This window comes from Ictalurus punctatus, chromosome 2, assembly GCF_001660625.3.
Source record: "Ictalurus punctatus breed USDA103 chromosome 2, Coco_2.0, whole genome shotgun sequence".
Classification (NCBI taxonomy): Eukaryota; Metazoa; Chordata; class Actinopteri; order Siluriformes; family Ictaluridae; genus Ictalurus; species Ictalurus punctatus.
The window spans coordinates 1729582-1744121 of record NC_030417.2 but is presented as its reverse complement, the minus strand read 5'-3'; the positions used below and the strand labels follow the sequence as shown (position 1 = coordinate 1744121).

General features: G+C 40.9%; 2 protein-coding genes across 2 annotated transcripts in view; one reads left to right on the top strand and one right to left on the bottom strand.

Moving 5' to 3' along the window:
* Positions 1–640, top strand: part of efhc1 (EF-hand domain (C-terminal) containing 1) — a 5511-nt gene extending 4871 nt beyond the window's left edge. The window contains exons 9-10 of the mRNA XM_017455579.3: positions 160–315; positions 419–640. Coding sequence (XP_017311068.1) covers positions 160–315; positions 419–444 — 182 coding nt within the window. The 3' untranslated portion in view covers positions 445–640. The remainder of the gene's footprint in view (positions 1–159; positions 316–418) is intronic.
* Positions 641–2295: 1655 nt separating this feature from the next.
* On the bottom strand, positions 2296–13145 carry tram2 (translocation associated membrane protein 2). The gene is made up of 11 exons (XM_017455869.3): positions 12928–13145; positions 7919–7982; positions 7724–7833; positions 7510–7626; positions 7347–7405; positions 6463–6547; positions 6304–6374; positions 6091–6195; positions 5869–6012; positions 5484–5641; positions 2296–4609 (listed from the first exon to the last, which is right to left on the bottom strand). The coding sequence occupies exons 1-11, from the start codon at positions 13045–13047 to the stop codon at positions 4533–4535; spliced, it is 1110 nt and encodes a 369-aa protein (XP_017311358.1). The 5' UTR covers positions 13048–13145; the 3' UTR covers positions 2296–4532.
* Between the last annotated feature and the right edge of the window lie 1395 nt (positions 13146–14540).

Here is a 14540-nt window from a genome sequence, read left to right as displayed (position 1 = left end):
CTAAAACTTTCAAAGTCAGCGCTTTACCTGTTAGCCGTTACAATGCGCCGACACTGGAGACTCCTTCCATAACCGTTTGTAAAGAAACATCTCTACAATTGAATACTTCGCCATAGCAACAATGACATTTTTATTAAAAAATGTATTTTTATGCCTCAGTGTTTAAACGGCGGTTCGTTCTGACGGACGCCGACCAGTACGTACTCGATCACCTGGAATCGGTGGCGGAACAGGAGCGGATCCCGGAGCAGACCCTCTCCTCGCTCCGGCGAGCTCTAGGGAAGAACGAAGCCTCGAACCCGAACCCACCCTCAGGTACACTTGCCTCAAAACGCTAATAAAGAATCTGCAATCCATCACATCTGAGTCGGTACCATGTTCGCATGATCACATGATCACAAAGTCTTTCTATTTCCAGATATGGAGCTTACGCACACATCCTGAAGACTACAGTATGGACACATCTTTGACTTTTTCCTCTTCTTCCTCCAGTTTTAATAGACGTTCCTGCGTTCTAAACGTTTCCAAAACGTTCTGATAAAACGACCTTCCGGTAGTTCGCATTTTCCTACCTGTGTGTGTGAACCAAATAAAACGTAATCTTCCTGAGATTCATTATTAAACGACAACACCTCGGTGATTATCTTCCCCTGGAAGTGTTTTACTCCTCTTATGGCACAACAATTCGCCAGAGATGACATATATATATATATATTATTTTTTTTATTGATTAATCGAACAACATATTTGTAATATGTCCAATCCGAATAGACAACTCGACAGCGCTGGAGATTTTGACACGAGGGTTTAATCCCATCACCGGTCCAGGATCTGATAAGACAGGAACATTTAAACAAAGCCACAAAGATTCACCAGAACACGATGTGGAGCTGTTTAAACGTAATCCGATGTAAACCAGTACTGGGGAGAGTGTTTAATGAAGTATGCGTTAACAAGTGTTAACGTTGTGCGTTTTTTCCTCCTTCTTCTTCAGTACTGGACTAGAACTATAAGACAATCTACTAAGTATGCAAACTGCACGCCTAGACTTTCAGAAAAATGGCTAAATTTCCTTTCTCTGGGGTGGAACTCGGGTGTTTTGCAACTTTAATATGTGTATTTCACCTGGATTTATGTCAAGACGCATAAATAAACCGAGTAAAGTTTAGTCTAAAGGCACACTGCACACCTTCACAGGTAAAAACAGCAACACTGAAGGTACGGACAGGGTACACTTGATTAGTTTACTACCATTTTTGTGGAGTGTCAATCAATTCTAACACAATACACAACGGCTATAAGAATATAAAAGAGAACAACAGAGCAAATGATGGACTAGTGATTAATTCGACACATGAGTGAGCTGCATGGTGCAACTTCCTGTTCAATTCCCTCTCTTATCACCAAAACTTCACCTCTAGCCATTGCACCTCATTTATCCACCTGTTAGTTAGTTCATTAGTTAGTTAAGTCGTGTGTAAATAACATCACAGGTAGACAAAGCTAAACTGAAAATTCCTGTCAGGTTTACAAAAGCTTGTGAACAAAACACTGAGATATATATGTATAGATATCGGTTCGTACTCACGCGCTTCTACTCGGCGCGTGCACACAGCAGAGGCACACCTGATTTGAGTTTAGCCACGCCCACAAAACTGGCTTTAAAAAAAAAAACACGATAAAATGGCGACTGAATGTTGAAAGAGCGCCCCCTAATGACTCGACCTGTACCGCGCATGCGTGATGGCGTTAAAGCGCGAGTCAACCTTCTGCGCATGCGCAAACGACTTCCACGCGTCAAGAGAACTTCAGTATGGCACGAAATGTGACCCAAAATCCGCGTTAACGAAAAACTTGAAACAATAATGATTTCAAAAAAGAAGAAGAAAAAAAAGTCTGTTAAATCTGTAAATAGAATGGAATATGGTGGACTAAATCTTCGACACTTTAGAGTTTTTTTTGGTTAACTCTTAATAGGGAATATTATTTCCAAATGTACCCCCCCCCCCCCCCCCAAAAAAAATAAATAATTAATGGTGTGCAATTTTTTTTTTTTTTAAAGAAAAAATTGAAATAAATAAAATCCATACGTAAATCTGCAGTGAGTCGTCGATTATTATGATGAGTTGTTTATTATAATAAACGATTACGAAACGAATTGGAACCAATCAGTCGGGTCTACTAAACGTTCCTGTGGACGGTTTACAAATGAATCAGCTTGGATCCAGTCTGATCATGGAGTCTGGTAGGAAAATACGACTCGGACACTTCCTCCACAATAATCCCAACACGGTGTTAAATAAGAACGTATTTATTTATCATGAGTTGTACAAACCAGATCACATGCACAAAAACAAACACATTATTCACACTTTTTTTTTTCTTTTTGTCAATTTCACAACTGCATATTTTTTTAAAAAAGTCCGAACGGTAGGCTGTCTGAACGGGAGGGGTGGACGTGGACGTCGATTTTTTTTTTTTTTTTACTTCCCAAAATCCGAGCTCAGATTCCCCAGACGGAGAATTATAAGGTTGTAATTGTAATCACCGAGCAGAGCAAAGCCACGGATAACACTTTAACACTTAAATGACTGAGACACTGTTTTCCCTTTTCCAAAAACGCAAACCAAGTAAGAGCCAAATGATGACCTAATCAGACCTGATGAATTCTGGATTCTGATTGGTCAGGTGTTGATTGATTGACGTTCTATAACAGCAGCTCTGACAGTAGTGCAGGTTTATATCAATGCGCTCGTCGTATCGTACCTTCCGTAACGAGACCATTATTTTTGAACATTTATGGAAGGAGTCTCCAGTGTCAGAGCTTTCCAACCCAGGAAAGTCTTCAGGGCAGAGGAATTTATGCTTTGTGGTTTCTCAGTAACATGACCAGCTGCGTTTTTTTTCTTTTTTTGTTTTTAACTTCGAGAGAGAAAAGGGAAGCTGGTGAACCAGAACCCCAGAGTGAACAGGAACTAACTTGTTTCGTGGAACATTCACTGCAAATATACACGGTTCAACAGTACGACGCTGTACTTTAACAAATAAATAAAACACTCAGGGTTGTGCTGTTATAGGAAATGAATCAAGCTTGGGGTGATGACGTTAACTACGCTTCATCATACCACCCTGCCGCTGATTATGTTCCTGGAACACCACAGCGAGGGGACGAGGGCGGCCAGGACACCTTGTACAATCCTCTCACTCGCACCTTATGGGGTTATAGGAAAATAATCAACTGGCAACTTTTCAGAGACACTGATCTAGATCTAGACAACGATTACATACGAGATGACAGATGCATTTTTTAAACATCTCTTTATTCTAAGTGCGCAGGTGCTCAAGAGACATTTTGCCAGGAGTAGCGATAAAATGGCCGACTCCTGATTGGACCACAGTTTGCATTATTCATTTCTCGGTTTGATTATTTTTTTTTTTAACTAACTATTCTTTAAATTCTCCTGCACTGTTCACGTCTTGTTTTAAGAACAGGAGTGAAGATCACTTAAGATGCTTAAGGTGTTGTCATGGCAATGAAATTTCTCTAACCGGCCTTGGATTCGGTTGTTCGGAAATGAACGATCTGTGCCGTATTGTTCGAGTTCTGCATTTACTCCAGCGACGTGGTTCAGGCGGCGAGGGGCGGAGTCTGTGCTCCTCAGAAAATCATTACAAACCAATCGGAAAGCAGATCCGTCTCAGGCTACATTTTTATAAGGAGGTCGTTCAGGAAGCCGCCGCCTTTCTTATTCCGTCCGAACTTAAGAAGCAGCGTTGCTCGTCTCCCATAATTACGTATCCCATAATTCTCTTCACCCGACCGGTTTCGTGAAGGTTTTAAAGACACTCCGTTGCTAGAAAATTAACAACTCGGCCGTTTTTTTATTTTTTTTTTATTTTGTAGTTTTATTGTCATCATAAATGATGTGACCGTGAATATCTTTTTCTAAACGTGTCAAAGATTTCTATCTTCCTAACGTCCTCACTGTGATTGAGAAAAAGCCATGACATTCAAGAACCCCCCCCCCCCCCCCACTTTAAAACAAACAAACAAACAAACAAAAGACAACCTCCCCAAAAAATCCTTCCCACTTGGTGGGTGACCTGCACTCTGGATGTCCTTCCCAAGCCACCGTAGGCCTGTTTCATCACTTCCCCCAAGGCTGGCTGATACAGTACTGATTCAGAAAACTCAACAAAAAAAGAAAAAAAAAAAGAAAAACATGGCTTTCGGATGAGATAAAAAAGTTGCGTATTGGTGCGAAGCGGCAGAAGAGAGAGAAATCGCAATAATGCTTATTTGAAAAGAACGTAACAAATACTGACAACGATGTACCAAAAAAAAAAAAAAAAAAGAGGGTACATATTAACAACCCCCCACCCCCCAAGGGTGCCAACACTTTTGGATGGCACGTCCTCTATGGAATGTTGTAGCACCCTCAGTCTATTATAGATCAGAACAGGAAGGGGTCACCCGTTTCCTGTTTCTGTCCCTTACAAAAATGGGCCGGGGTTATAAAAAGGGGGCGGGGTTAAGGGGCTTTGAGCTTCTTCAGCCGAGGTGACGTTCCGTTCTCCACTTTGAGCGCGCCGTTCTCATGGTGACCAGCTGCAACCCACACACACACACACACACACACACACACACACACACAAGTTTAGAAAGCAAGTATTGTTTGCTTGTGGTGTAACAGAACAGGGAGTGTATCTTTGACCTTTAAATACAATGTAAATACGATATTCTTCCTCATTAACAAGTAGGAGTCAGGTTTCTCTCTCTCTCACACACACACACACACACACAATATGAGGATGTTAGGAAGATATTGTTTCAGCTCTCTGTGTGTGTGAGAGAGAGACGTGATATAAAACCGCATCAGTTTCAATTTAAAGACAAACTCTTTTCAAACTCTTACAAAAGGAGTTATCATCATGCATGAAAGATGAAAGAAAGCATCATTTTAAAACGAATCAAAATCCCCCTGAAACCGAATACTGATATTGTATAAAAGCGATTTGGGGGCGGGGCCAGGGATAAACGCTCGGTTAGTGGCTTTCGACCAATCGAGACCGAGATTACAGGATGGCACGGCGATACCCCGGATCTTTTAACCAGCTGACTGAGCTAGCCACGTAAAGAGGCGAAGGCACGGGTAAATGGTTGTCGCGGCGACGTTATACTTGGAAGCGAAACAAATGAGGAAAAACGACGACAGGAATATCTAAATAAAAATGGAAGTTCTCCGATACTGAAACGGTACCAACACGAGCTAGTTCCACAGCAGTTAGCGGTTCGTATCGGAACGACACGGGCTCATTAATATTCAAATGACGTCATTACTATTCGAATATGCAACATTTTCGATTTTAGTTTCAAATGAAAACTCCAATGCAATTTGAAAAGAAACGACAGCGTGCACGTTAATATCGCACTGCAACCCGGGAGCAAACGTACGTACGTGCGTGTGTGTGTGTGTGTGTACCTGTGTCGCGTTTGACAGTGCGTGAAGTCTGTTGTTTAGCTGCTGCTCTCTTTCTCGCCTGCTCCAGTCGGAACTCGCGAGTGCGTCTCAGCTGGAAACAGAAAAACTTCCACAGCAGCCATGACTGTGTAGAACACACCAGGAACAGCACCAAGAGCCTAAACACACACACACAGGAAATGGAACAAATTCTAGTTGAGTACATATACAAAATGTGAAAGCAACTTAAGCGATGATGGATTCAGCTCTAAAAGAATCCGGAAATTTCCACCGACTCGGGAACTCCTCGTATCTTCCTCTATATCGCGTGTCCCGACACTTACACTGTGAGGAAGCGTAATGGTGGCAGTGGGACTGTATACGTGTGTGTGTGTGTGTGTCTTACCTGATAGGGAGGGTGTTGAAGTTTCCGGCCTCCCAGTCGAGCGTCTGGTTCTCTGATCGCGCCAAACCGAAACCCACGGACAAGAACATCAGGGTCAGAGACACCATACGGGTCAAAACAAACCCGACTGACCACAGGTCAAACCTACACACACACACACGAGTTTAAAAAGCGATACCGCACGCAGGTGATATCGTTATTCTCCGTGTTTGTGCGTCTTACATTTTATGGTGCGTCTCGTCGATAAAGTAGACGAGTCTGGACAGATGGAAACCCGTCTCAGAGACATACTGCAGGAAGAGTAACACCAACCCTACACGCGTTAGGCTGCGCACGCACGCGCGCACACACACACACACACACACACACACACACACTTTATGAGTACACTGTAGGAACTTAATTCCAGAACCCAAATGAAACATGTGCACTCACTTTAACAGGTACGCAGCCAGGATGTGAGACAGGTACAGGCAGATATACTGCAGCTGACGAGGGATCTCTTCCTGCAACACACACACACACACACACACACACACACGTTACCACTCCTGCCCTCATTCACACAAATCTCCCTCCTCCCTCATCTCTCACCTTGCGCACTTTCTGGAAGTAGAGCTCGGGCAGAGCGTGGAGCCAATACGCCAACTGGGTCAGATAGAAAAACTTCACCTGGAACCTGAGAGAGAGAGAGAGAGAGAGAGAGAGAGAGAGAGAGAGAGAGAGAGAGAGAGAGAGAGAGAGATTAAAATACAACAAATGATCAGAAACACGGGACGAACAACGCTCGGATTTCGACATTAAGATAGCCGCGACTCACACACACCCCTTTAAAATACATTTACACCCCAGTGCTGCTGAATCCTGCGTTCTGATTGGTCAGGTGTTGATTAGTTCTCTAGAACAGTACACGTTATCGTTTCTATAGCAACAGCTCGTTCACAGGGATTGTTTTTTTGTTTTGTTTTGTTTTTTTTAAATCATCGAACGCTTAAAAGTCGTTCTACTCAAACAAAGCGTGTATACAGAACGCCAGATGAAGATAAAAATGGCTGACAAGCTACGCGCGACTGGAGACGGAGTTGGCCGAGAGTTCGTCCGCCGCTTTTTTTTTCTTCTTCGAGCTGAGAGGCTTCAGAAAACTCGACGTCATTATTTCCAGTGAGGGAACGCAGCGAGCGTCGTCGCGCCCGCGGTGCATTGTGGGATTTGTTTACGGAGCGGACGTTCCCCGGTGCACTGGAAGGATTTCGCGATTGAGACTGAGCCCTTAAAATGGCCGACTCCCTGATCAACGCCCGGGTTGAGACGCACCCTGCGTCCCGCTTCAAAAAGCTCGTGGTGCCATGATGTCTACATCCAAGTGTGACAGCCAATCAGATCACAGATTGTGGGACTCTAATCTATTCTACTGGTACGTATATGCTATAAGTGTTAGCGTTGAGTGTGTGTGTGTGTGTGTGTGTGTGTGTGTGTACCTCAGGTGGACGTGAGGGTAGTTCTCCCAAAGGCTGCTTGGGTGCAGAATGTAACCCTCCTGTAAAAGAGAAGAAAAAAATAACACAGATAGATAGATAGATAGACAGATAGAAATGGCTGTGTGTGTGTGTGTGTGTGTGTGTGTGTGTGTGTGTGTCTTACAGTAGCAAGAACGTATAGGCTCCACAAACTAGAGACGATGTAGAACACACACAGCTGTCCGGACTCGTTAAACTTCGTGTTCTTGCTCTTCGAAAGGTGAAGACGCCTGTTTACTTTCTGTACACGACAAACAAACAAACACAAACAAATGGCACATCACCAAGGGTTGAACTACTACAGTACCCACAGTGCACGTGGCCGTGATGTAACTCACATCCAGGATGTACTCCTGCACCACCGCGTGGAGGATGATGGTGATGAAGAGATAGAAGAGGACGGTGGCGCAGTCTTTCCAGCCGTAATGGTAGAGAGTCAGCTCTCCGTCTGAAACACACACACGTGTCATTATCTTTATGCAGCAAGTTGTACTGAATGACAGTGTGTGTGCGCGCGTACGTGTGTGTGTTACCTGCGTTCAATGTGCTGATGTTGTACTGGGGTTGGATAAAGAGAATGGCTGTTTTTGCAGTTGCCTGTTGGAATCAAACATCAATTCATTAAAAATAAATAAATAAATCAATATTAAATATCGCCAACTGACCGAAACACTCCTAAAGCTAGCTAACGTTGGCTGACTAGCGAACAATCTTAGATATCCGATTCTAATATAAAATGTACTCGACTGAAATGATGCGACAGCGGCTCGCTAGCGTATATCGCTCTCTCGTGATTGTTAGCTTGCGGACTAGCGTTAACCGGAACGCGTCATAACGCAAAGGAGGAGTACAAGACTGCGGACGAAACACAAGTCATTCGAAACACAAGTCATTTATCTGATTTACCCACACTGTAATGATTTCCTGTACAGACTATGTTTCTGTTTATCTCTTTATTACAAACCTTACAGTGGTTAGCGTTGCAGCATTCTCATTCCTCTTTACACACACACACACACTTTGATGTTTTACATAAAGTTTTTTTTTTTTTTGAGGACTGATTTAAGCTTAATTTTAGCGTTCAGAGGTGATGAAGCCGCTCGCGAGTGTGACTCAGACGGTTTCACCGCACAGCTGCAGTCACAATGTTTTGCCAGAGAAACCGAAACTCCTGAGGAAACCGAGAAAGAGAAGTTAGCACGCATCGCTAACCAGAGCCCCCGTGCTAATCTTCACAGGGTTCGGATGGAGCAGCTCAAAATGTTAGATTAACTCGTATGGTGCTGGATTTACGCCTAAAGTACAGGATTAACTGATCAAAGGTTGGATGAGTCGCTAGCCAAGTCCTAGCTTTACTTCCTCAATCTTGGATTAAATCAGTAACCCGTCAAGTGCTGGATTAATTCATAGCTAACGTCTAGGATTATAACGTATCTAAGTGTTAGTCCATATCTGAAATGTTGGATTAAGGTGTTTTACCTAAGGTGTTTAACTAATCCATATAGTCTTTGATAAATTATACATCTCGGATTAACCCGTTATTTAAGCCTTGGATTAAATATGGGTTAATGAAAACAACGTACGAGTTAGATTCATTCAACAAATTTAGGATTTAATCTGGTTTACACAGACAACGATCCATAACCATGAAGTAACAAATAACTAATGGATTAATACATAGATAAAGTGTTAATTAATCCATACAGTGTCGGAATACCCCATTTATTAAGTGTCGGAATAACCCCAAAGTATTTATGATGTGTTGGATTAACTAACATCCATTGGCTCAACACATTCTGGATTAAACGCAGGGTTTAATCTGATAACCCATAGCTAAAATGTTGTATTAACTCAGCTACAGTTTTACGTTTTGGATTATTACACAGCTAAAATTTGGGATTCACCCAGTCATTACGCGTTAGATTAACCAATCAATATCGGTGTGTTAATCCATGACTAAAATGTTGGATTAACGCGTTATGGGTAAAAATAAATAGATAGATAGATAAAGATACGCGGTTTAACCGTTTAATCCGACACTTGTTTTTGACCCATAACTAAAATGTTAAAACATTTTATATTTACTGGATTTAATCGTTGGCTTAAACAAGAACTAAAATCTTGGGTTATCATCCGAGACTTCATTAACGCTCGGATTAACAGATAGCAAAAAAAAAAAATGTTGGAGTAATCAGTCAACGGAGGTTTGACTTAACTAATAACCGAAGCGTTGGGTTCAGGCGTAAAATCATGGCCTGAGGTGCCCCCCCCATTAAAAAAAAAATAATAAAAATAAGTATCCGTTAATCCTTACTTAATACAAGATTAACCCATCCAACATCAAGTGTCGTATTACACTGTATGGGTTAATATGACGCTTGGATTACCGAACAGCGAAACTATCGGCTTAACCAATGTACTTTCCAGATTAACCAATGTCCGAAGAGTTAGATTAACCAATAGGCTATCAAAAATAAGCAAATATGGAAATAACACACATCTAAAGTCTTGGATTAACCCATCAAGTGTTGGATTAACCCATATCTAAAGTGTTGGATTAACCCATATCTAAAGTCTTGGATTAACCCAACAAGTGTTGGATTAACCCATATCTAAAGTCTTGGATTAACCCAACAAGTGTTGGATTAACCCATATCTAAAGTGTTGGATTAACCCATATCTAAAGTCTTGGATTAACCCAACAAGTGTTGGATTAACCCATATCTAAAGTGTTGGATTAACCCATATCTAAAGTGTTGGATTAACCCATATCTAAAGTATTGGATTAACCCATATGTAAAGTGTTGGATTAACCCATATGTAAAGTATTGGATTAACCCATATCTAAAGTATTGGATTAACCCATATGTAAAGTGTTGGATTAACCCCATATCTAAAGTGTTGGATTAACCCATATCTAAAGTATTGGATTAACCCATATGTAAAGTAGTGGATTAACCCACATCTAAAGTGTTGGATTAACCCATATGTAAAGTGTTGGATTAACCCCATATCTAAAGTGTTGGATTAACCCATATGTAAAGTGTTGGATTAACCCATATGTAAAGTGTTGGATTAACCCACATCTAAAGTGTTGGATTAACCCCATATCTAAAGTATTGGATTAACCCATATGTAAAGTCTTGGATTAACCCATATGTAAAGTGTTGGATTAACCCATATCTAAAGTGTTAGATTAACCCCATATGTAAAGTGTTGGATTAACCCATATCTAAAGTGTTGGATTAACCCATATCTAAAGTGTTAGATTAACCCATATGTAAAGTGTTGGATTAACCCATATATAAAGTGTTGGATTAACCCCATATGTAAAGTGTTGGATTAACCCATATGTAAAGTGTTGGATTAACCCATATATAAAGTGTTGGATTAACCCCATATGTAAAGTGTTGGATTAACCCATATGTAAAGTGTTGGATTAACCCATATCTAAAGTGTTAGATTAACCCATATGTAAAGTGGTGGATTAACCCATATGTAAAGTGGTGGATTAACCCATATGTAAAGTGGTGGATTAACCCATATGTAAAGTGGTGGATTAACCCATATGTAAAGTGGTGGATTAACCCATATGTAAAGTGTTGGATTAACCCATATGTAAAGTATTGGATTAACCCATATGTAAAGTATTGGATTAACCCATATGTAAAGTGTTGGATTAACCCCATATGTAAAGTGTTGGATTAACCCATATGTAAAGTGTTGGATTAACCCATATGTAAAGTGTTGGATTAACCCACATCTAAAGTGTTGGATTAACCCCATATCTAAAGTATTGGATTAACCCATATGTAAAGTCTTGGATTAACCCATATGTAAAGTGTTGGATTAACCCATATATAAAGTGTTGGATTAACCCCATATGTAAAGTGTTGGATTAACCCATATCTAAAGTGTTGGATTAACCCATATCTAAAGTGTTAGATTAACCCATATGTAAAGTGTTGGATTAACCCATATATAAAGTGTTGGATTAACCCCATATGTAAAGTGTTGGATTAACCCATATGTAAAGTGTTGGATTAACCCATATGTAAAGTGTTGGATTAACCCATATATAAAGTGTTGGATTAACCCATATATAAAGTGTTGGATTAACCCCATATGTAAAGTGTTGGATTAACCCATATGTAAAGTGTTGGATTAACCCATATCTAAAGTGTTAGATTAACCCATATGTAAAGTGGTGGATTAACCCATATGTAAAGTGTTGGATTAACCCATATGTAAAGTGGTGGATTAACCCATATGTAAAGTGGTGGATTAACCCATATGTAAAGTGTTGGATTAACCCATATGTAAAGTATTGGATTAACCCATATGTAAAGTATTGGATTAACCCATATGTAAAGTGGTGGATTAACCCATATGTAAAGTGGTGGATTAACCCATATGTAAAGTGGTGGATTAACCCATATGTAAAGTGTTGGATTAACCCATATGTAAAGTCTTGGATTAACCCATATGTAAAGTGGTGGATTAACCCATATGTAAAGTGTTGGATTAACCCATATGTAAAGTGTTAGATTAACCCATATGTAAAGTCTTGGATTAACCCATATGTAAAGTCTTGGATTAACCCATATGTAAAGTGTTGGATTAACCCATATGTAAAGTGTTGGATTAACCCATATGTAAAGTGTTGGATTAACCCATATGTAAAGTGTTGGATTAACCCCATATGTAAAGTGTTGGATTAACCCCATATCTAAAGTGAGTCAGGTTCATTTCTATTTGCTGGATTGTGTCCTGGAGGTGTTCATGTAACTCTTTTGGGGTTTTGTTATCTAATATAGCTCGACTCGATTTGCTCATTTAAGACATTCTAATGTAAAAAATAATCATAATAATGATAATAAACATCTGGAAGACGAAGAGGAATATGATTTAAAGACAGCAGAAGAGGGAGATGAAGCTCAGCACAAAGAGCCCATCCTACTAAACTGAGACGTGGCACTTATAATCTGCCCTGAACTCCGGTGGGATCTAAAGAGTGCCTTAAAAAAAAAATTTAAAAAAAACCCCACAACTTCACAGAAAGAAAGATACCCAAACGTTCAATTTTTGTTATTATTATTATTATTATTATTTCCTCCTTCTTCTTTTTTTTTTTTTTTTAAGAAAACCTGCAGCTCGTGCAGCCTTTACATGCGAGATTAACTAACTTTAGCCACTCAGTGAAGGTCAGATTACACCACTGATATGAGCCATTTGTGCAAATCTGATGTCGGACACTTAGTCAAATGTTGCACCATGACTGTCATCTAACTTCCTGCGACAAAATAATGAAAATAAAACCAGCACGCGGTGCTTATTGGAAGTTCTAAAGGGTCAAAAGCGGGGTGAAAAAAATCAGGAAAAGAAGCTCCAGACTGCTGTGGAACTGTTTATATACAAGTGGAAGATTCACCAACTCCATCTCCAGACTGTAGCGGTCAAAAAGGGAAGAAGTAAAAGAAAGAAAGAAAGAAAAAAGAAATATGTGTGTGTGTATGTGTGTGTGTGTGTGTGTGAAACATACCTCAAACATCAGGCCAATTAAAATGAAGATGACCAAACTAAACACGATGTCGGCATGGTTCTGAATTAAAAACTCCTGACTAAAGAAAGGGTAGCTCTTATTTCTTCTCCGAAAAGCCATTTCAAATTAATTTCCAGGGGTTTTTTTTCTTTCTTTCTCTCCCTTTCTGCACTCCTTGTTTTCCTGCTCCGGCTGTAAGACCGAAGAAAAAAAAAAAAAAAAAAAAAAAAAAAAAAAAAGAAAAGTTCACTGCAACAAGTTAACTTTCTGCCCGCACTGCGCATGCGCGGCTCTTAAAGGGCCAGCGCGAGACATTCCTGTGTGGTGAAAAGTTGACGTAAGCATAAAAAGAGGTTTTCTGTTTACGGCTGTTTAGAGAGGTTAGAAGTTCACAATCAAAGCCCCAAAATGTAAAAACATGTCGTTTGGGATTAAAGCGATTGAAAACTTATTTCTATCAAGTTTTTTTTTTTTATTATTCAAAGAAATGTTTATTTTGAAACCTCTGGGCATGTGTTATAAGAGATAATAGATTTCTCTGCTTTTACCCTCATTAAAATACATATGAATATGCATAAATACCCAAGTTAGAAACGCCTCCATTAGCTACCTTTGCCATTAGAGAACGCCTACTAGCAAATCACACATAACATTCCCACGCCCACTGGAAGATTTGTGGGCGTAACTTGTAAGAGTGGGCGTGCTTTGTAAGGGGGCACGGTAGCTCTCTCGTTTGTTTTTATCATGTGATCACCCCCCCCCCCCCCCCCCACACACACACACACACACACAACAGCTACCACACACAACACACGCTTCGTCTGAGATACCAACAGCATCTTAACACACTCGGAGGAAAACGCTGTCTGCCCTCTTCCACATACACGAGCTCACAGCCGCCCACGATTGGCTAGTGTCGATTGTGTGATTGACAGGGGAGAAAGATTATGCCCCTCCCACCAAGAGAGCTCGGCCGATTTTCACCCTCTTCACCCGCAGCCGTGGACGGCTGAGGCATCGTTGGTATTCGAACACACAAACTCACGACGAGAGGGTGAATGCTTTTCTGCCGCACCAATCAGGAACCGCAGCTTGGTGATTTATTCAAGTTTTGTTGTTTTAAAATATATATAAACTTTATTATAACAAACACAATTTTCATCAAGAGAAAACTATATGTCAGAATGTGTTGACTCGTCCTATCACGACGACTGATAGGTGTGTTTGTGATGTTGCAACACTGCAGCCGTTGGGGGGGGGGGGGGGGGACGGGACCATGGAACGGGACCATGGAACGGGGGAGCACTAAACAATACAGGTGCCTTGGAGGTCTGGTGAAACACAGCAACACGGCGTGCACGGTGAACACCACATTATCACATGTGGTGTTAACATTCGCGATCGAAACACCACCCCACTGTGTATAATCAAGAAACATGGTGGTGGTAGCATCGCGTTGAGCGTTACCTTTGGTTCTTGGTCGGTTCTTCATCCAGGATCCGTGGCTGTCCGTTCTGCACCGGATTTCTTCACTTTCTTGGCTAGACTGTTCTGAAATGTGTTCATTGTAATGGATTTGAGTGCAGCGCTTCTACCTGAACCCAACAGGCCTC

Coding starts and splice junctions, on each gene's coding strand:
- tram2 (XM_017455869.3), bottom strand. CDS start 13,047: ATGGCTTTTCGGAGAAGAAATAAGAGCTACCCTTTCTTTAGTCAGGAG. Junction 6,196..6,303: donor CTGGCTGCGTACCTGTTAAA/GTGAGTGCACAT, acceptor GTGCGTGCGCAG/CCTAACGCGTGTAGGGTTGG. Junction 5,642..5,868: donor TTCAACACCCTCCCTATCAG/GTAAGACACACA, acceptor GTGTGTGTTTAG/GCTCTTGGTGCTGTTCCTGG.